The 20465-nt window shown below is 35.2% G+C and overlaps 1 protein-coding gene across 4 annotated transcripts in view; it reads left to right on the plus strand.

Moving 5' to 3' along the window:
* The window catches only part of MAP3K13 (mitogen-activated protein kinase kinase kinase 13), a 31311-nt gene extending 10902 nt beyond the window's left edge, over positions 1–20409 (plus strand). For 2 of the 4 annotated variants that reach the window (XM_026688505.2, XM_087964874.1), the window contains exons 3-15: positions 3643–4220; positions 4990–5173; positions 6094–6285; positions 6393–6551; positions 7034–7192; positions 8372–8480; positions 9139–9248; positions 9788–9904; positions 10268–10405; positions 12194–12908; positions 13138–13205; positions 14934–15231; positions 15963–20409. In XM_026688505.2, coding sequence (XP_026544290.2) covers positions 3722–4220; positions 4990–5173; positions 6094–6285; positions 6393–6551; positions 7034–7192; positions 8372–8480; positions 9139–9248; positions 9788–9904; positions 10268–10405; positions 12194–12908; positions 13138–13205; positions 14934–15231; positions 15963–16064 — 2850 coding nt within the window. In that variant the 5' untranslated portion in view covers positions 3643–3721 and the 3' untranslated portion in view covers positions 16065–20409. Of the gene's footprint in view, positions 1–1331; positions 1523–3642; positions 4221–4989; positions 5174–6093; positions 6286–6392; positions 6552–7033; positions 7193–8371; positions 8481–9138; positions 9249–9787; positions 9905–10267; positions 10406–12193; positions 12909–13137; positions 13206–14933; positions 15232–15962 lie in introns of those variants that run through there. The other 2 variants (XM_087964877.1, XM_087964875.1) reach the window with 2 other exon arrangements.
* Positions 20410–20465: the final 56 nt, after the last annotated feature.

Genomic DNA, 20465 nt, shown 5'->3' on the forward strand with positions numbered 1-20465 from the left:
CAAGTGTTTTTGAATGTGTCTTGGTCTAGGATGGTCATGGTTTCCCAATTGAAACTATGGTTAAGTTCTTGTTTGGGGAATCAATCTAAGACCTTTCTGGCATGAGTGTCATGGAAAGATAGGCTTTCTGAAAAAAAAAATCAGGATATAGTCAAGTGCATCACTTCATCCAAGTTATAAGCAAAAATTTCCTTCATGAACCTGGAGAAGATTGCAGGACAATTAGGCTAAATAGTATTTCCATATATTAAAATTTCCATGCTTGGTATCAAAAGCTGTTAAATACCTGTGACCCTCTTTCATTCATTCATTTAATTTATGTGCTTCTCAAGTCTAAATTAGTGAAAATGGATGCACTCAAGCAGACCTGAAATAAGGAGGAGTGGTATTGGTATATTTCTGAAAAGCAGTAAACGTTTCAAATAAAAATCTAATTGGGCAATTCACCCTCATTAATGAAATATTATATTTGTAACCTTCCTCTTCTTTCCCACCACTTTTTCCATATTTTTTTCCTGCTGTGTAGGAGCACCCAATATAACATTAAGAAGGATTGATTGTATAAATGTGATACTATTGTAATATGTGTGTTAATATTTAAATTCTGAATACTAATTTTATAAAAAATTATGCTACATTTTATGCAACGTGGAGGATTTTTTCTTTGTCATAGAGGAATGTGAAAACGATGACATGTAATACACAGAGGCACAGACATACACATCAGATACAAAAACTATTTGTAATGAAGTTTTCAAATGCTATTTGTGACTTTGGGGGAACTGACATTTAAAAAACAATAGTTTTCTTCTATCTTTATCTGCACTAGACATTAAATTAGAAGGATCTGCTGTGCAAGAACAAAAAGATGCTTTTATATAGACATCTAATCTATACATGTTTTAAAATTAACTATGTTTCATGGGCTCTATATGCAATTTTAAAACAAAATGGAGAGTGTTCCTGATAAATAAGTATAATGATCTCTCTCGTTTATTTTTTATGCTCACTATATAATGGAGCTATAGAGCTTTTCTGTTTTGCAGCTTTGTAACAACAATTCTATGCTTTCCATATGTTGTTCTAATACTCGCCTTTGTGCCTTAGAATTGTTTATGTTGTCGTCTGTTTCTATTTGCTCTGCACCCCTTCCAGCTGGCAGGGTTTATTTGATAACCCTTTGAGACTCTGTTGCCTGGGTTTGATTGGTGGTGACTGTCCATTCTGTGATGAGGTTCCTCTGAAGAAAGGCAAGCTATAGTTGCCTGCCTTTGATTGGCTGCTCCTCTGTTTCCCTCCCCTTCTAGGGCACACACCACCGCAGGGTTTGTTCGGAGACCTAAAACAGCCTCGTAGGCATCCATTCATGAATCTGTGACGTTAGTAGCTTCTGTATTTGCAGTGGGGTTGCAGGATTGTGTGGGTGGAATTTCCTTTCTGTCTTTTATTGAGCAGGTTTATCTTTTGCCAACTCTCCATAAAATGAGGATATGGAGCATAGTTGTATAATGTTCCTGTCATTGTAAGTATATTGGTTAAAATCTGTATTGCTTCAAGATCTGTAGTTGCAGAAGGACCAATATTATGTTTTAATCGTTCATTTCAAAAGATGGGATAGATTTGTCTGTTGGTACAGTAGAAAAAATGCTGGAAGACATAAAAGCTAAGAATATAGTCTGTATTTTACTTCTCTGTGGAGCTTGTATAGATATATTGAATTTGCAATTTGGCACATTATGCATAGATCTTTATCCATTTCTAAAACAGAACAGAATGAATTTTAATAATTAATTAAAATGCAGGGTTTCAAGAGAATATCAAGAGAAATAACTGCAATTGATTTCAGAACAGAGGCTACCCCCCTCCCTTTCCTTTGTGAAGATGTAATCTGATTGTCTGGTGAAATGGCTTCAGAACCCTTTTAATACAGTTTAAAATCTAACATTATTTACAGTATGTTTTGGATGGAGGGAAAAAGCATGCTACCCAGTTTAATTCTGAGTTACACATTTATTTCTTAAGATGTTTCATTTCTATAAACAAACTGATTTTTAACTATTTTGGTTAATGGCTAGATTCTTTCATTCATATGTAAGCAGCTGGTTTTAACAGCAGATATTTTGCATTACACCATTAGCTTTAAAAAAATGAATTCTAAATCTCAATATGTTGTCAGTTCCCACTGTTTTCATAGGCTCTAGCATTGTAATTCATATATAATTCCAATCTGTTTCTATTTATTGATGCCCCGTATGTGGTGCTCCTTCTGGGAATTGCTTGCAGTAGGAGCTACTCAAGTCAGTAAAAATCCATTGTGAATAATCCCTGAAAAGAAGGGGCCATCCATTGGCAATCCTTGAAGATTATGCTCCAAAGTACTGTATAGATACTGTATAGAAATGGAAGAAGCAATGTCAGATAATTACTTTTAAGGTAATAATTCTAGCTGCTCTTTGTCCTTAAGTATTTTCCTGCATTTATTGCTCTGATTGGAAATATTAGTAAGACCGTCTTTTCAATACTGTATCTAGAACAGAAGGCAACAATATAAAAACTAATCGTTTGCAGTATTTGAAGAAATTAGCTTTTCTTCAAGTTGAGGCATGTTCTCCTGAACACCTGATATTACTGTTTCTTTCTTCCACCCTAGTTGGTTAATATGCACCTACTCAGCATACTATGCTGTGAGGAACTAATGTGAAATGCTATCTCAAATGTTAGTTGTCATAAAATTAATTTAAATGATTTAATTTGATGAAAAACATATTTTAATGTTAAATGCTAGTTTTAGGCTAGAACTAGTTTCTTCAACTATAATAATAGCTGATTATAAAGAGGATACTTTTGAAACTTGATTTAGTTTCAAAACTTAAACCCTGTAAATTGGATCAAACTAAGATTATCATTATTTATTTATTAAACTGTTTATTACCTACCACAATCCAAGGACTCTCAATAGTTCCTATGATATCGACAATTAATTAAAATCCATGATACATTTAAAAATCAAAATCATAAATCAAGAATCATCTTAACAATCACAAAAACAAAACAGGCAAAGAATAAATGTAAGAATACAAGATGGCAAAAGTCATAAACTCAGCTGAAGTCTTTAACATTCTTCTAAAAGATGTAAAGTCTGATCTTCTTGGGAAGAGTATATGAAACATGCCCTGTCATACATAAATGGTACACTAGCCAGATGCCTCTTTTAAAATATTGGCAGTAACCATAACAAAACTAAGTTAGGATAGTTTAGTTCATTTTCTAACCTGCTGATAATTGAATGGGTTTGTAGTAGAAAGCCAAGCAAATTCGTAAATAAATTAAATAATTGCTTATTTTTTTTAAAAAAACTTAATTCTAAATCTTAAATCTGTGGGCAATTCAAAAGATGCATGTTCTAAGCATATTCTTTAGTACCTCACTGTAACACAAAGTTATTTCTTACACATGTTACTTACACTGTGCTGCCTTGCACAGGTTCCCGTTTTATAGGATGGCCTATAGGAAGATAGCCAGATTCATAAGAGGCTGCAGTCCCATCCGTGCTCCTCGGAGGAAGTTCAGCTTGCCAATTCCTCACCAGATGTGCTCCCTGATTCTATGATTTTTGTAAAGTGTTCCTTGGTTTTGTTACAGGTGCTGTGGCCACTTTCTTCACTAAGGATGAACATTCATTTCTTCTAAAACAGTATATCTGATTATTTGCTCCATACACATGCATACCCACAATACAATGACCAGTTCTCAGGAACTCCTGAGCTGGTCTTCTTCTGCAACAATTATCAATAAGAGTCTCAATGAAGATAAATGTTTAAGTGGGATGCATGGGGAATGCATACCGCCTGGTGTCCATCCTTCATCTGAAGATATAGAAGAGGGAAGAGAAAGGGGGTTGCCTCACAACAATGCATCAGACAATATAAATAGCCCAGTGCCCACAACAGTATTAACCAGCGTGAGTGAAGATTCCAGGGACCAGTTTGAAAATAGTGTGCTCCAGTTAACCGAACAAGATTTAGAAACTACTGTTCCTCAGGGCAATGATAACAATATAAGTGGACAGAACAACCATGGAACTGAAGACATCAAAATCCAATTTAACAGACAAGGAAGCGGAAATGGTGGCTTTCTTGAGGGACTTTTTGGCTGTTTAAAGCCAGTATGGAATATTATAGGGAAAGCCTATTCTACTGACTACAAACTACAACAACAAGGTAAACTCTGCCCCTGCCCCTTCCCATAGCTTTATGGCAAAAGGATTATATTCTCTAGAGTTGTATTAGTAAATTAGAAGTTTTTGCTGTAATTCACTGCCCATCTTCATTAAAATGGCTCGGTCTTCTATGTCCTTCTCCGAATAAAAGTCCATTATGAAGAACAAGTCATAGAGCATACGCTGTGTTGGACAATGCTTGCCTCATAAATACTCAGGAAAAGATTTTCTATTGTAGTTGATCAGAGTGACTAAGAAATTCCCCCTTGACATAGATGAAATAACCGTCACAAAAACTAAACTATAAATTGTACTTCATTGTTCTAACTAACAACTCCCCAATAAAAAATAAAAAATACATTTTGAATATTTAACTGGATTTCAGTCACAATCCAGGCTTTGTGGAGAAAGTAAAGATTTATCTAATGAACTTTACTGTTAATAGAGGCATAAGGCAGAAAAGAGGTGCTTTTAAAATATTTATTTATTATTATATTGCAGGGCTTAGAGACCAATTCAATTAAGTAATTCTGAGTGGCATAAAAACTCCTCAGATCCATTATATGGAATTAAAACAAACAAATATTCACATTTTAGAATTCAATTACATATCTATTGTTATGTAGGAAGCAAAATCTTTTGAAGATGCATATATTTTGCATGTTCTTAAAAAGCCTGCAAACTACCAAGATACTAGATGAATTATTAGTTTGTGGTTTGTCATTAGGCAATTACTTGCAATTGTCATAACCATGCTTGTCTATTATCAGATACATGGGAGGTTCCTTTTGAAGAGATATCTGAGCTGCAGTGGTTGGGCAGTGGAGCACAAGGAGCTGTTTTTTTAGGCAAATTTCGAACAGAGGAAGTGGCCATCAAGAAAGTGAGAGAGCAGAGTGAAACTGATATCAAACACCTGAGGAAGCTGAAACATCCAAACATCATTGCTTTCAAGTAGGTTGGACATGGAATTATTCTGATTCTAGGGCTACCTTTTCAAACTGGTGCTATAAGTCTTCAGAGCTGGATGAAAGCAATTCAGAATACAGTACTGAAGTTTCTTTTATTCTTTGAATTTTAGTTCTTAATAGAAAAAGTATTATCTGGTAATACAATAGAATCACTACTTTTGTTGTAAGCGGATTTTGTGATGTAGTAAGAAAGTAGTTTGTAATAGCATGTGCATGAGTTCTTTCAATTAAAAACAATAATCTATTATTGGTGAAAAGAGCAAGAATAATGAAATCTTTTAGAGAAATGTTATAGTTGTTTCCCCATTGTATAAATAATAGTCACTACAACACTATTAATCATGAATAGAAATGCAGAAAGCTTTTTGAAATGAAAATGGCCCAACCTTGAAACCTTGACTAATTCAGACTTAAGCAGAAATGTTCTAATGTTGCTCAAACAATTATTAGTGTTTTGATCTTGATATAACCCATTTCAACTCTTGAAATATTTTACACACTTCTAGCCAGGAACAATAATAAATGTCTGGGTTTTGGGGAATCTTTGTATCTTTTATTATAATGAACTTATTTTTTTTTCTTTCTCTCTTCATATCATCAACATGTCATTGCTGAGCATGACAAAAACATTTACCATTATGCAGTCAGTACTATTTCATGCACTTCAAGGATATATGTAATCTGTTCTCTAGCGAAATCATTTACTGTTTACTGTTTAATTTTCTGCATATACTAGGTCTAATTTAACCAAATGGCAAATAAGCAATAGTGGTTACTTAGGAAGTGCTCTTGATTATTCTGAAGAAATGTGAATCAGAAACTTCTCTTTACTAGTTTTTTTAAAAATTCCCTATTGCTTTGATTTTGATTTTTTTAAATATGTATTTTTCTCTTTTCTCCTAGGGGTGTTTGCACACAGGCACCCTGCTACTGTATAATAATGGAATACTGTGCACATGGACAATTGTATGAAGTGTTGCGAGCAGGTAGAAAGATAACACCTCGTTTGCTTGTAGACTGGTCCACTGGAATTGCTGGTGGAATGAATTATTTGCATCTCCATAAAATTATCCACAGAGATCTCAAGTCACCCAAGTGAGTAGACAAGTTTATACAATATGAGGAGATAAAGGAAACTGAAATAAGGATGGAATTACTATGAGTCTCTCATGTGGATTTCCTGTGCATTTTATTCTTTTCAGTGTATTAGTTACCCACAATGATACGGTGAAAATTTCTGATTTTGGTACTTCTAAAGAACTCAGCGATAAGAGTATAAAAATGTCCTTTGCAGGAACAGTTGCTTGGATGGCCCCAGAAGTGATTCGTAATGAACCTGTTTCTGAAAAAGTAGATATATGGCAAGTAATACTATTATAATTACTCACCTATTTCAATATTTCTATTAAAAATGCATTACTTTTTGTTTCCATGTTTTGTGGTTGCTGGCAGATTTATTTTTTATTAAGCTTTCTTTTTGATAAATATTTTTCTGTACTATGCTTTCTGCAAAATAATTCTGCTGTCAGAAACCTAACCTTTATCTTAATTTGTTTTTATATCTGTAAATTTTAATTAGTAGGTCCTTAGGCCTTTATTGCTTTTATTGTATTTGAGCCTGTTGTTATATGTTGTTCCAGTGTTGTAATTACTTGCTGGTTATTTATGGAGATTCTCAATCATCCAGGTCATGGTTGTCCCAAGGTACTTTTGAAAAAGGCAAAAGGAAGTCTAGTTGCCTTTCGAAAAAGAACCTTTGAGTCTACTTTGCTGGTTATTGACCATAAATAAAATTTCAATAATTTTTCCTGATTTTGATATTGTTTTTCCCTATTTTTATTAGGTCATTTGGAGTGGTTTTGTGGGAGCTTCTCACTGGAGAAATTCCATACAAAGATGTAGACTCTTCAGCCATCATCTGGGGTGTAGGTAGTAATAGTTTACATCTTCCTGTACCCTCCACTTGTCCAGATGGATTCAAGATCCTTATGAAGCAAACATGGTAAAAATTGTATTTATTTGATAGAACAGAACAGAACAGAACAGAACAGAACAGAAAAGTTGGAAGGGACCTTGGAGAACTTCTAATCCAACCCCCTGCTTAGGCAGGAAACCCTATACCATTTCAGACAAATGATTATCCAATCTCTTCTTAAAACTATTGTACTTCCTTGTACTGTACCTTAATATAGATAGAAATTGCAAGTAAAATGGATTATTAACAATATGATCTTATCTGTTTTACATAAATTACAACAATAAGATCTTAAATCATTTCTTGGCTTGATAAAACCCAATCCTGTCAGTCTCATATTTGCTATATTAGCTATGAGGATAATATGCACCCTTGTTTTATTCCCTTCCCTATTCTGAAAAACTATGTTTCTCTAAACTTAATTCTGATAGTAGCTTCTTCTATATTGTAACTTTTCCTCAGAAAAATTATTAGATCATGGCTTCCATTAACCTCAACGAATTTCACACTCTGACATGATGCACACATTTATTCACTTCACTTATATCTTTTTTTCTTTGAAATTTTGGGATTAATTTTTCCTGCTTTGATTTTCACAATGATACTTATGCCTTTTTGAGCTTTTCTAAATATATTGAAACAATTACTTACATTGATCTGACATTTCAACTATATGTTCTCAGTCATTTAACTTTTTAAGTCCAACCCAAATATTTGAAACTAACATTTGGTGTTAACGTTCCACGATCTGCACATGGAAATATCTTTGTTGACTTTTCCAATATGTATCATGTTGTATTCTGTTGCTGTCCATTCAGTGATGTCCAGGTGTAAAGAGTGCATTTATGTAGCTTGAAGTAAAAATTAGTAATGAAGAAGGATTACTATGAATATTGAGATATTAGTGTGACATAGAAAACATAAAAATGCTAAAAGAATAATGGAGATACAGACTATAGAGTATTAAAGAGAAGAAAGAATAGTTGTCCATTCATAAAAAAGACTATAGGCACTGAGAAAAGCAAGTTTATTGTTTAGTTATTTTAGAATGGTATATTTTTAGTTAGAAGTCATCCTTTTCGGGTTATTCCAATAAATATAGAAAATAATATTCTTTTGTAAGTTAACCTTCAAAGAAAAAAAACCCAATACAGGCTAACATTTGTTTGCTGGATGGTATCCCTTTTGTTTTCTTTCATTTGGCAGGCAAAGCAAGCCACGGAATCGACCTTCTTTTCGACAGACACTTATGCACCTTGACATAGCATCTGCTGATGTTTTGGCTACTCCCCAGGAGACTTATTTCAAGTCTCAGGTAATTCAATAACTATTGATATCAACAAATTCAGTTTGATAGCTTGTCATAAGAGTTTTAGAAAAGACTTCTGGATCAAGCCAAAGCCCATTTTAATTCAGTGTTTTGTCTCTCATTGTAGCCAGCTTGGTGCTTCTGAGGTGTTCATAAGCAGGAGATAGATAGATATAGATATACCTCTCTCCTATTACTGATGTCTTGCAACTGGTATTTGGATATTTGCTTCCTCTATCTTAAATGTATAATTGATTATTCAAAACTAACATTGCATAACAGATCTATTTTCTAGGTCCATGTTAGTTACCCTCATACATCTAATGCTAATGATATTAATCTGTAAATTCCACAAGTCAATGATATGCTGGGCAAAGTAGAGCTTTTTTTCTTTCAAATAGCTTCATTGGGAGATCCCTTCATGTAATGTTTTCAGAGAAGTATTAAAAACTCCTTACTGGTTTTCTTTGTAATATACATACTTTTTTGTGCCTTGATAATATTTTATTTATTTATTATATTTTTATCCCACCTGTATTAATTTATATAAGTAACTGAAGGCTGAGAAACAAATTGAGTGTAGCTCATACAGTAGTGCAATATAACTTGATGTAATTACTGAAGCTCTTGAGTTATGAAATATAACCATCTAAATGTTGAATAGGCTGAATGGAGAGAAGAAGTAAAGAAGCACTTTGAAAAGATTAAAAGTGAAGGAACTTGTATACACCGGTTAGATGAAGAACTTATTCGTCGTAGAAGAGAAGAACTCAGGTCTGTATTTATTTAAGAGGTTAAGTTGATTAGATTAAGAATCCATCTATTTTAATATATCTTTCCCACATGTGCCACCCATTCAAATACATAACTTCTGAACCTGGGAGATGCATTTAATTATCATGGCAACTGTCTGTTGATAAATATGCCCTCCCTAAAGTGTCTAATCTACCCTTTTCAATTCAGTACCAGATGTATTGAGATTATACTTCCTTAATTTCTGGGTGCTGTCGTCCCAATGACTGCCAGATTAGGAAAGGTCAATTTTACTCTGTCAGTACTGAGTTTTTATCGGTTTGAACCATAGGCTACATTGCTTTTGCTAGTTGGATATGAATTCTTGTGTTTTGGCAAAGAGACCAAGTACTATTATCTATTTCTAAATAAATCATGTTTATTTAGCATTCAAATGTTTTCGTAACTTTTGTCTGTTTTAAAAGTAACAGTTAACATGCTTGAGAATAATGCTGCCTAAATATATGCTGTTGATTATAGGATTGTGCAGCTGAGGCTTGTCAGCTCTTTCTTTTTCTTAGGCATGCCTTGGACATTCGTGAACATTATGAAAGAAAACTTGAAAGAGCCAATAATCTGTACATGGAACTCAGTGCCATCATGTTACAGTTGGAAGTTCGTGAAAAAGAGCTCCTCAAGTACGTATATCCATCTATGTTTTGTTTTTATAAGAATTCTGTTTTTAACAAAAACATAATTTTCTTACCAAGGGTAACTTACTCCAAAATGGGGGAAATCTTTATTCTTCTTATTAAGCACTTTATTCTCCTGATCAAGGTTGTGAATAAGAAAGGTCTATTCATTTGCAGAAAATGATAGTTCTGTTGGGTTATTGGATATATGGAATTTCTGACAACTTTGCTTGATGCCTTATAGAATAATTATGTTTTTCCAACTGTCAATTGTATATTTTAACGTACTTTGTTTATAGCAGGTTGTAAATCTTTGAGTAACCTTTGATTAAGAAAAGATTAAGACTTTTTTTTTAATGTTTCATATAGACGGGAACAGGCTGTGGAAAAAAAGTATCCTGGAACTTATAAGCGTCATCCTGTCAGACCAATCATCCATGCTAATGCAATGGAAAAATTAATGAAGAGAAGAGGACTCTCCCACAAACCTGGTGGGCAGACTAAACGGTGAGGCAAATGACTATCGTATATTCAAGGGGAAGGGTCACATTTCATAATGATTTCCTGAATCCTGTTTCAATTTCTCATCACTGAAGCTGTGCTGACATATGTGCAATAAATTAGATAGTAATATATGAATATAAGTGTACTTTGCTATCTAATTGCTTTGAAAAGATCTTAATAGTCACAAATGGATATATTAAAATAACCAGATAAAATGATTAAGGTGTCTTAAAGGTTGAAGAATAAAATATGTTCTAAATTGAGAAAATAAACTTTATTTATTTAAAACACTTAAATGGGTGTTCAGAACAAGCCACATGACCCTGGATGGTGTATAAAATCATTAAATAAAAATACAAAAGAAAAGAACAACATGCACCACTAAAGCAAACTAAAATAATTAAATGGCAATCGTGTATTTCATCAATTGGGATTTCTGCTTATCCTAAACCAACTGCTTGGGGAAAGAGCCAGTCCTAATTGTTTTTCTAAAGGCTGCATGGTTGGAACCAACCAACTCAGTGTTGGGTCAACATCATTCCAAAAAACAAACATCTATCTTTGATTACACCCCAAATGGTTCTATACCTCCATTCCTAGTGCTCATTTGTGCACTTTCCTACATGATATCCATAATGTTATTTTTAATTAAATATGTACAACTTAATTTTCTTTATTCTAAACATAAATGTAGACTCACTGGCAATAATAATAAAACCAGAGGCCTCCTTAGGCAATCAAAATTGCATTAAAATGATGACACCCATGGGGCAATGTCATGATGCAGATTCCATCCTATCTGATATTTGATGCAAGTTCTAACGAGTGGTCTTTGCATTACGATGCAAATTTAAACACTTCCCTGCATAGATCATTAGGAAGAATATGGAATATATTGCTTGTAGTCCTCACTTAACAACTGCAATTAGCAATTTTTTTCACTTTATAATTGCATCAGTTGGTAACAGAGTTACCAGTGTACTCTGTGTAGCTTATATAACTGTTACCAAGTGATGCAATTATAAAGTGAAAAACAATCACATGTCTGTATCCGACTTATGACATAAATTCTGGCTTCATTCATTAAGCCAATCACTGTGGATTGTTAAGCATGACAATACTTAATGGTGACCCAGTGACCAACCCAGATTAGATCCTGCAACATTACCCAGACATGATATTCTTCCGATTAAAATCGGAATTCCGATTTTTTTGGAAATCGCCCCCCCTTCCCCCCCTTCTTCTCCTCCTTCCACTCCCCTCGGAGGCCCTGAGTCAGGAGTTGCTACCGCCGGCGCAGCTCTGCGTGGCTCCAGTCCCGCGTTGCCTCAGGAAGGGAAAGGCAAAAAGGAAGAGCCGCGGCGGCGCTTTGCAACGGCAGCAGTGGCTCCTGGTTTTGCCTTTCCTTCCCGAGGCAACGCGTGCGAGCGGAGGCCGGGCGGGCGGGCGGTGCGAGGGGCGGCGGGCGCGGGCGCGGAGCCGGCGGGCGGGCGGTGCGGCGGCGGGCGGGCGGGCGGGCGGCGGGCGGGCGGCGCGTGGCGGGCAGGCGGGCGGTGCGAAAGGGAGCTGGGCAGCGATTTCTTGGCGCGCGGTGGGGGTGGTCTCTTTTGGCCGGCCCCGATTTTTTTTTTTCAGAGGGGAATATCATGCCTGATTATCCTGGGACACATATATTTGCCCTCATTCATGATAATTTTCCTTGTTCAGCACCATTATAACTCCGTATGACTTTGAATGAATGGTTGAAAAGCAAGAGTGCGTATAATTTGAATGATTTTGCCTTTTTTCCAGGCCTGACTTGCTAAAATCTGATGGCATATCCAACACTGAAGTGGCCCCTAGTGGCTCTCCTCTCTCAGGGAGTCCTAAAATGACAACAGTTAGTAGCAAAGGACGTTATCGCAGCAAACCACGCCACCGGCGAGGAAATAGCAAAGGCAGTTACAGTGAGTTCACTGGAGTCTTGAAAAATCAGCCAGCACAGGATGACTTGGGCCAGCCAACTCATCATCATCACCACCATCCCCATCATCACCTTCGACTTAATATACATGGACAAGATATAGCCAGTTGCGCTAACAACTTACGATATTTTGGTCCTGCTGCTGCCCTACGCAGCCCTCTTAGTAATCATGCCCAACGGAAGATGTCTGGCTCTAGCCCTGATCTTATCTCTGCTGCTATGGAAGCCGATTCAAGGAGAAATCTGGAGGTAAAGAAAGATGGAGAGAATAAAGCTGATTATTGGGAATGCTGTCAAACAGATACATATAATCTCTGTCCGCAGTGCAGACTGGGAGCAAATGACTCAAATCAACAACAGTCCCTTGATCCAGGGCTAGAACAGCCTGAAGGACCATTGTATGATTCAGTTTGTGCAAATTCGGAGTTTCCTGCAAAGAATAAAGAAGGTGAATTCAGCAGCCACAGGTCAGTGTCTCCTCTTGGCTCCTCTCATCTTGCAAGCACTCCAGGACTGCTGGGTAAAACTCGATCCATTCCGAAGGTGAGGCCTTCAGAATTTTTGAAAGAATAACCTTGTTTCCCTGTGCTCTGTTTTCTCATTCCTGCTGTTTGCTTAATTATACTGTTTCAAGGTTTTATTGTTTACACTGAATAGAATGAAACTTAAAGATTTTTCTTCCTGACAATTGTATATTTATTATAACTTTTAATTGAAATCTGCATATTTGTAATTATTTGGCAAATAACAATTTCTTTTGTTGCTGTACCAGAGTGGTGATGATTCTTCAGAAGAAGAAGGAGAAGTAGATAGTGAAGTGGAATTTCCACGGAGACAGAGGTAGAAAGCCCAGTCTGACTATTTTACTAATTATTTAATAGCAATTCATTTAAGGAATCTTCATATGATTTAATTTCATTTCCACATAAAGAAAATTTTTGAGTCTGACATTGTTAGCTAAGCTTTTCATCCAAAAAGTTACTTCTCCGTCTCTATTCTAGAAACAAAGTATATATAGGATAAAACAATATGGTCAAATGTGTGAATTTTATCGGACCTAAGACGTGTGGCAAGTAAGAGGCAGATACAACACCACTTGTTTCTTTTAGCAACAAACTGTTGCATATCACAGGACTGCACGGATCTCTCTGATAAGCACTGGAATATGATTAGTGGTGAATAGACAGACATGAAAAGAAAAATTACAGTTTAATATATGTACAAACTCACCACTATGGATAAAATCTTCAGATGAAATATTGGGAAAGATCTTTCTACCACATCTACCAATATGTACATGTATAAGCAACTCTAAGAAAAGATGTTGTTTGGAAAGAACTACTGTGATCCTTTTTGGGGACCAAAGGATTATTGCCTAAAACTGCAAATATTTTCATATTTATTATGAAGTATAAGTATTTATATAGTTATATAGAAGACACCTGGAGCATATAAGTATTTATATAGTTATAGTTATATAGAAGACACCTGGAGCATGCTCATTCTATGCAATCTGGATCTAGTGGGATTGATATCCTCAGAGAAATTAAATATAAATTTATTCTTCAGCCATCCATTTGATAGTTACTGATTTCTTTAAGAATAGCTGTTACAATGTAATGTTGAGAGTCCTTTAGGGCAGGGGTCCCCAACCGCCGGTCCGCGGACCGGTACCGGTCCGCGGAACAAGTCTTACCGGGCCGCTGGTTGCTGGGCGCCGCCATCTTTTTGATAAAAAGTGCTTTGGTGAGCTTTTCCGGTAGAAAGCTCACCGGAAGCACTTTTCAAAAAGATGGCGGCACCCAGTTGATGCCGGACGGGCGGCGCCCAGCTGATGCCGGTACCGGGCATGGCGTCAAAAAGGTTGGGGATCACTGCTTTAGGGTATGCATTCTCTAATAAATACTGAGAATTACACTGTCTGCTGTTAATGGTTGTTTCTCTTGATGGAAGTATAGAGCTGGATATGACAAAATTTGGAGAAAGAAGAGAAATTAATTTTGGGAAACAAAAATAAATTTAGGAGATTGTGGATATAAATGTATCCAGGTTTCTGCAACAGAAAGGAAAATACACTAGATGAAAATTGTCATCTAAGTACCAATCTGGATATAAAGTTTAGAGCAGGTTATGAGTAAGATTTCTCTATATCAAAATGCATATATGCATAGCACGTAATAATGATAATGGAAAATGTAGTGAGTTATGTGATTAATTGGGGTCTATGGCCCAAGAAAGTTTTCTATGTCAAGATAGTGAATACACTGATTCTTAGGGAGTGGACCAAAAAAGCAAAGATTATTAATTTGTAAGAAAATAAAATGTGTATTGTTATATGATACATTGTTTTTGTGCATTTGATGGATACACTTTGGAAAAATGTATTCTTCACAAAGAGGAACATTAATTACGTTTTTATGCCTAATAGTTGTGAATTTATATATAATATATATTTTAAGAATGTAAATTTGGCCTTCTACTTGTTATTTGATTTGAATATACAGTACATAAAATCAGTTGTATGCAACATTTGAACCAAAACTGACTAAAGTGTTAATGGATTTACAGGCCACATCGTTGCATCAGTAGTTACCAGTCCTATTCAACCTTTAGTTCCGAGAACCTCTCTGTCTCTGATGGGGAAGAGGGCAATACCAGTGACCATTCCAACAGTCTGGATGAGCTGGCTAATAGACGGGAAGATTGTTTGGCTGAGAAGTTTGACGACATGCTGTCACAAACTCCAGAAATCCCCATTGAGATATCTACTCAGTCTGATGGACTTTCAGATAAAGAGAGTGCTGTACGCAGGGTGAAAACACAGATGTCACTTGGCAAATTGTGTCCAGAGGATCATGGTTATGAGGTTAGAAATAACATCTCTCCTCTGTTTGGGAATATTACACATTATTTAGTCGTTCTGTAACCAGATCTGTCAACCAAGTAATGCATGGATGATCTATGTGTGATCCTATATATCAGTGATGGGCAACTGTGGCCTCTTTATGACCTGTAGACTTCAACTCCCAGAATTCCTGAGCCTGCATAGTGACATAGCATAGTGACATAGCAGGCCTAGGAATTCTGGGAACTGAAGTCCACAGGTTGTAAAGGGGCCATAATTGCCCACCTCTGCTATATATGTTCTTGAGATTTATATCACCTGTCACCATTGAGCATACTTGCTATGGCTTATGGGAGATAGAATTCAGCAGCAGCAGTTTGTCTGTGTTTAATTAAATCATTTTGCTTGATCACCTGCCTGCTTCTTAAATGTTTTATGTCTTGGCTTAAATCCTAAAATAAACTAACTTTAGAAAGTTCATGGACATAATTTTCCCCATTCCCTGCTGTCATTTGCAGCATTCAGAAATTTTTTCCAGATGATCAGAGGATTTCTTTTTTTTTTTTTTTAGCATTGTTGAATAGAAAGTAGGTGGATAATGGGGGAAGGGGGATATACATCTTGATTTCCATCATTGGCTTGTGTATATTTTTATCCTGCATGGAAGGGAAACTTTACCTGCCAAATAAAAATATTGTATATCTGAAATTCCAAAAAATAATTTAAATTGCTTCTATTACTTTGTAATACAGAATCCTGGGCAGTTTGGAGAAACAGGTGGTGAATCTTCAGAAGAAGACTGTTCTGATGCGACTGTGAGAACCAGTAAAGTTTGCAACTCTGCAACCTTGTAATGATAAATCTCCTTTAGCCTCATTAATCAACTGGCATTTTGATTCCACTCAGAAAAAAACTTTTTCATTCCATCTTTGAGAAGTTGCTTCTTCACCCCATCAACTAAATGATCTGCAATAACTTGAATCTTTGGAGAAATGTTCTGATGAATTGGTTTCTCAATGAGCATTTCAATCATGAATGGCAGGGATGTATTTTATTGAATAATTGAACAATTGTACCATATTTTTGGCATTTTAACACTTTTTACTGAACAAAATGATCACTCTCCATAGGCAAATAATTGGTTACAAAAATAGAAAGAAAACTGAAAAAGAATCATTTTGATTTTTAAGAGAGCATATATAGACAGAATAGAATTTGTCATTACTTGGCCATATGGCTCCGAAGGGCTGACAGGTTAAAAACACAGCAACTTCATTGATTTCATTAAAACAGTGCATGTGATAATCTATGAGTAAAAAGTCATTTGTATAACCAGTGTAACTTTTTCAAAATAAAATATTCACATTCCAGGGAAAAAGTATCTGACATGCTGTTCCTCAGCATAAGAAAATGGAAACTAATGGTTTTCATTTTAAAATTTATTTTATTGTTAGTCGATTGCAAAATCTTACAACTGCAATTACAGTTTCTCTCCATATCATCATCATACTAGTGTGAGGACAGCAGATAAAAGTATTGAAAGATTGATGGATAGATGTTAAAATGGTTAGTTGGTTCCTTCAATTAAAAATACACGTGTCAAATTAATGCTGAAGAACTTACAAGCCATGGAAAACATATTTTATATATCCTGAAGACTTTCCTGAAGAAAGAAATTAGAACTCTTCCTCCTGTAGCTGGGGGATGGTCCAGCTTCGGCCACACAACTTGTCTTCCTACTGTTTTCACTAATATGGTTTTGATAGGAGAGAACTGGTCACTTATTAAGCTTGCTGAAAAGTTACATAACTTTTTTTTTTTTTTTTAAAAAAGACGATTGATGAAAATGCTCTTTGAGATGGGCTTGAAAGAATATTAAGTCATATTTGTATTGTGGATTCTGGACTGGTATGCCTTTTTCTTTTTTTACAAATATGATTTATCATTCATTCAATTTCCTATCATTAAAATGTTCAAGAAGAGCAAAGCAAGTAGCACTGGCTTTCAAATCAAAGTGTTAATCATTATCTTTCAATGCTTCCTTCCTTCATCATGTTGGCTAAAGAATGACATTAAGAAAGAAAGCCTTTTGGCGAGTGTAGCAAGATTTAAGTTAGTATCAAATGCACCCTTCACCCCATCTGCAGAATGAAAGGCAAGCATGGGTTGATATTGTGCTGCTGTTTGTTTACATTTGATTTGATATGATTTTGTAAAAAAAAGATTAATAGCCTAGTGACAAAATGTAGGAAAATTCTTCACTAATATCAAAGAACAGTATTGTATGAGTTAAATTATTCCATACTTTTAAAAATTCTGTAGCTGGACTACATGAATCATAAATTATTTCATTATTTATTATAATTTCTGTAGATTGATGATAGGGCTTGTTGTACTGCAGCATGTCAGTCCTATTTCAGCTATGTTGTGGCCTAATTCCAGGAGGAATAGTAACCAAAGTGCTCTACTTATAATGCAATTTAATAATCTAACACAGGCCACACTGATTTTACTCAATTGCAGCAGCCTATGGAAAGCAAACATGGCATAGTCTGATAAAAATTGCATGTGCCATGAGTGTAAAGTATATAAGAAACAAATGATGCTTCAGCATGCATTAGGTTCCCTGTTGCAGTCCATAACACTGTGAGATAGTCAGATTGAAATATAAAAGAATTCATACCTGCTCACTTGAAGTGGCATCTCCTGGTAAAATAAGAGATTCCTCAAGATTTATATCAGAGTGAACCGAGTTTTGCGTGTTCTGAACAAAATTGCTTGTTGTGAATTCTCTGCCTATTTTCCGAAAGAGGAACTACTTTTTTAGGGAGAACTATATGCTGTTGATACTACACTCCCCATCAATGCCATTCCAATTATATATGGGCCCAACTGTCTAGGAAGATTGCTGCAGCTGCCAAGTCCATGGCAAATCCCTAATTCAGAAACATTATTTGGTGCTTGATCTAGGCATATTTTTTTAAACTGACAAGAACAACTATCACACAGCCTTTTTTTAAAAAAAATGGCAAAATACGAGCGTCAGCATTGACAAAATGCTACATGCTGTTTTTCCCCTGATATGAAGCAGTTAAGATTGCTATTTCAGTGCTAACATTAGCCCACTATTTCTTCTATGAGAAGTTCCACACTAATGCCTTGCTACCCTGGAAAAAGAATACAGTAGCGTAGGGCTTATCAATTTGGCAGGCAAAAATTATCAGGGATCCTGAATAAAGGATTGTCTTGTGATAATTTAATTGCAGATATTGAACATAGAATCTCATGCATGCAAAGCATGTCTTTTACCAATCTAGTAGTTTCTTCCCAGAAGTTTCTACATTAGTGGAGAATGTGTCCAATTTAATTATCTTTGTTGTACATACTGGTTGTTTCTTTTTTGGTATTTGCACTTATCCTGATCTCCAATGACATGCTATACAATGTAAGTCTTCAAGACACTATTTTATGATTCAAGAAATAATTAGGATGAGTATCCAGTAGGGTTTTCAAAGTCTTATGTTCTCCTGCTAATGTGTAGCCTGTGTATCTCATTAGACTGAAGAAATAGTGTTTTAACTTGCTCATATCCAAAGAGTCTATTTATTAGAAGGCACTGGTTTAAGAAGCAAAATAAATTTGGGGGTCTTAAGAATGTAATATCTAGCAGAAACTTTGGATGAGTCTTAATATTTGTTATTGATCAATTTACAAACATTCCAAATGGCCAGAAATCCATGGTTTGGTTTATTAAATACAATAAAAGAATTCTTCTAGATACATTTTTACCAAATTATATCTAAAAAGTTTGTTCAACTGTGAACAAGCAGAAAAACTTCTGAAACTGAAAATTTAGCCATAATTTTAGCGATCATCCTACTTTTCCCAGTTCAATTGTTCTATTTATCACTTCGAACTTCATAGCATTCCCTAAAGCACAAATTAAAAATGTCTTAACAAATATAGTCTCACAGTAGCAAAGAGATTCAAATTAAGCAGTGTCATTGCTGATGATAGTTAAACTGACAGCTGGGCTAGATGTTATAATCACTGTGGGAATACAGTCAATACAAAAAGTTCTCCTTCTGTTATAAAGTTAGGTACATAGGCAATAGTTATATTCAACAACGATGTAGCCTGACTCTAAGCAGAGATGTTGCTTGTTGTGTTATTACAACAGACCTGTGCATGTTTTGTTTCAAGAACGATAGAATAATTAATTCTAAACTTTGGATGTTGATAAAATCCATTTTAAATATTGGTCCAACATACATAGTTGATATTCTAGTATATGCTGGTTACCTTTTTAAAGCTTTCTCTTAAATGTGAAGATTAAACATTTCTTTTAAATATGGAAACATTCTCAGGTAAATTTGGGCATTTTAAAAAGCTTGCTGTATTCTGTCGCCCCAATAAAAAGTACTATTTTGGCTATTGGAGCATTAGTTCACAGCACTAAATATTAAGAGATATGATCAGAACTATGGGAATAGATACTAAGAAACATAGAATATTAACTCTTTTTTCCTAGGAAGCAAGAGTTCTGTTTACTGGAAGGGAGCCACCATGTTTTTTCACATATTATACTTAATTTCATTCACAGAACCAGCTAGCACAAAAAATGATGCAGTTTTGTAATAGGAAAGGGAAATAGTACTGTTATTGTTGTATTAATTCTTTGATAGAATTTTACATACAAAGGAATAGTAGAATCTAGATTTAGTTCTTAAATTTTTCAAACCAAAAGCCATAAATCATTTCATTCAGTTTATGACACAGTATTGCCATGTGTGAATTAGTGTGCGTTTTCTTGCTGTGTTATGACTGTTCTGTGCAAGGGCATTACAATATTGTAATTACCTGATGAAAGGGTCAGGTCAACAGTGGCACAGCATAAGAATAAGCAATGCAAACCAGAGATAAGCTTTTGATTGAAAAGCCTTCTTTGGTATATTTTCAAGATTCTTACTCTCTATTCTTACTTGCTGGGTCCAGTTATGGTACAATCGATATGTTGGCTAATGGTTAGTAGAAATTATTATGTTTATATGTCATACAGAATTATAATTTTATCTTCTGTGCTGTCTTTTCTCCCTACTTTGAAGCGAACTTGATTTCTTTTTGTATTGAACAGTGTATAACAATTGGGAACAAATGACTATCAAATAGATGCATGGAATAAAAAGCCAGTGTACCTCATTACGTGTTTGCAGCTTCAATTTTGAATATAAATGTATGACTCAAAGATATAACTG

Source organism: Notechis scutatus, chromosome 4 (genome assembly GCF_049901735.1).
Source record: "Notechis scutatus isolate UNSWTSFEM ecotype Mainland chromosome 4, rNotScu1.2, whole genome shotgun sequence".
Classification (NCBI taxonomy): domain Eukaryota; kingdom Metazoa; phylum Chordata; class Lepidosauria; order Squamata; family Elapidae; genus Notechis; species Notechis scutatus.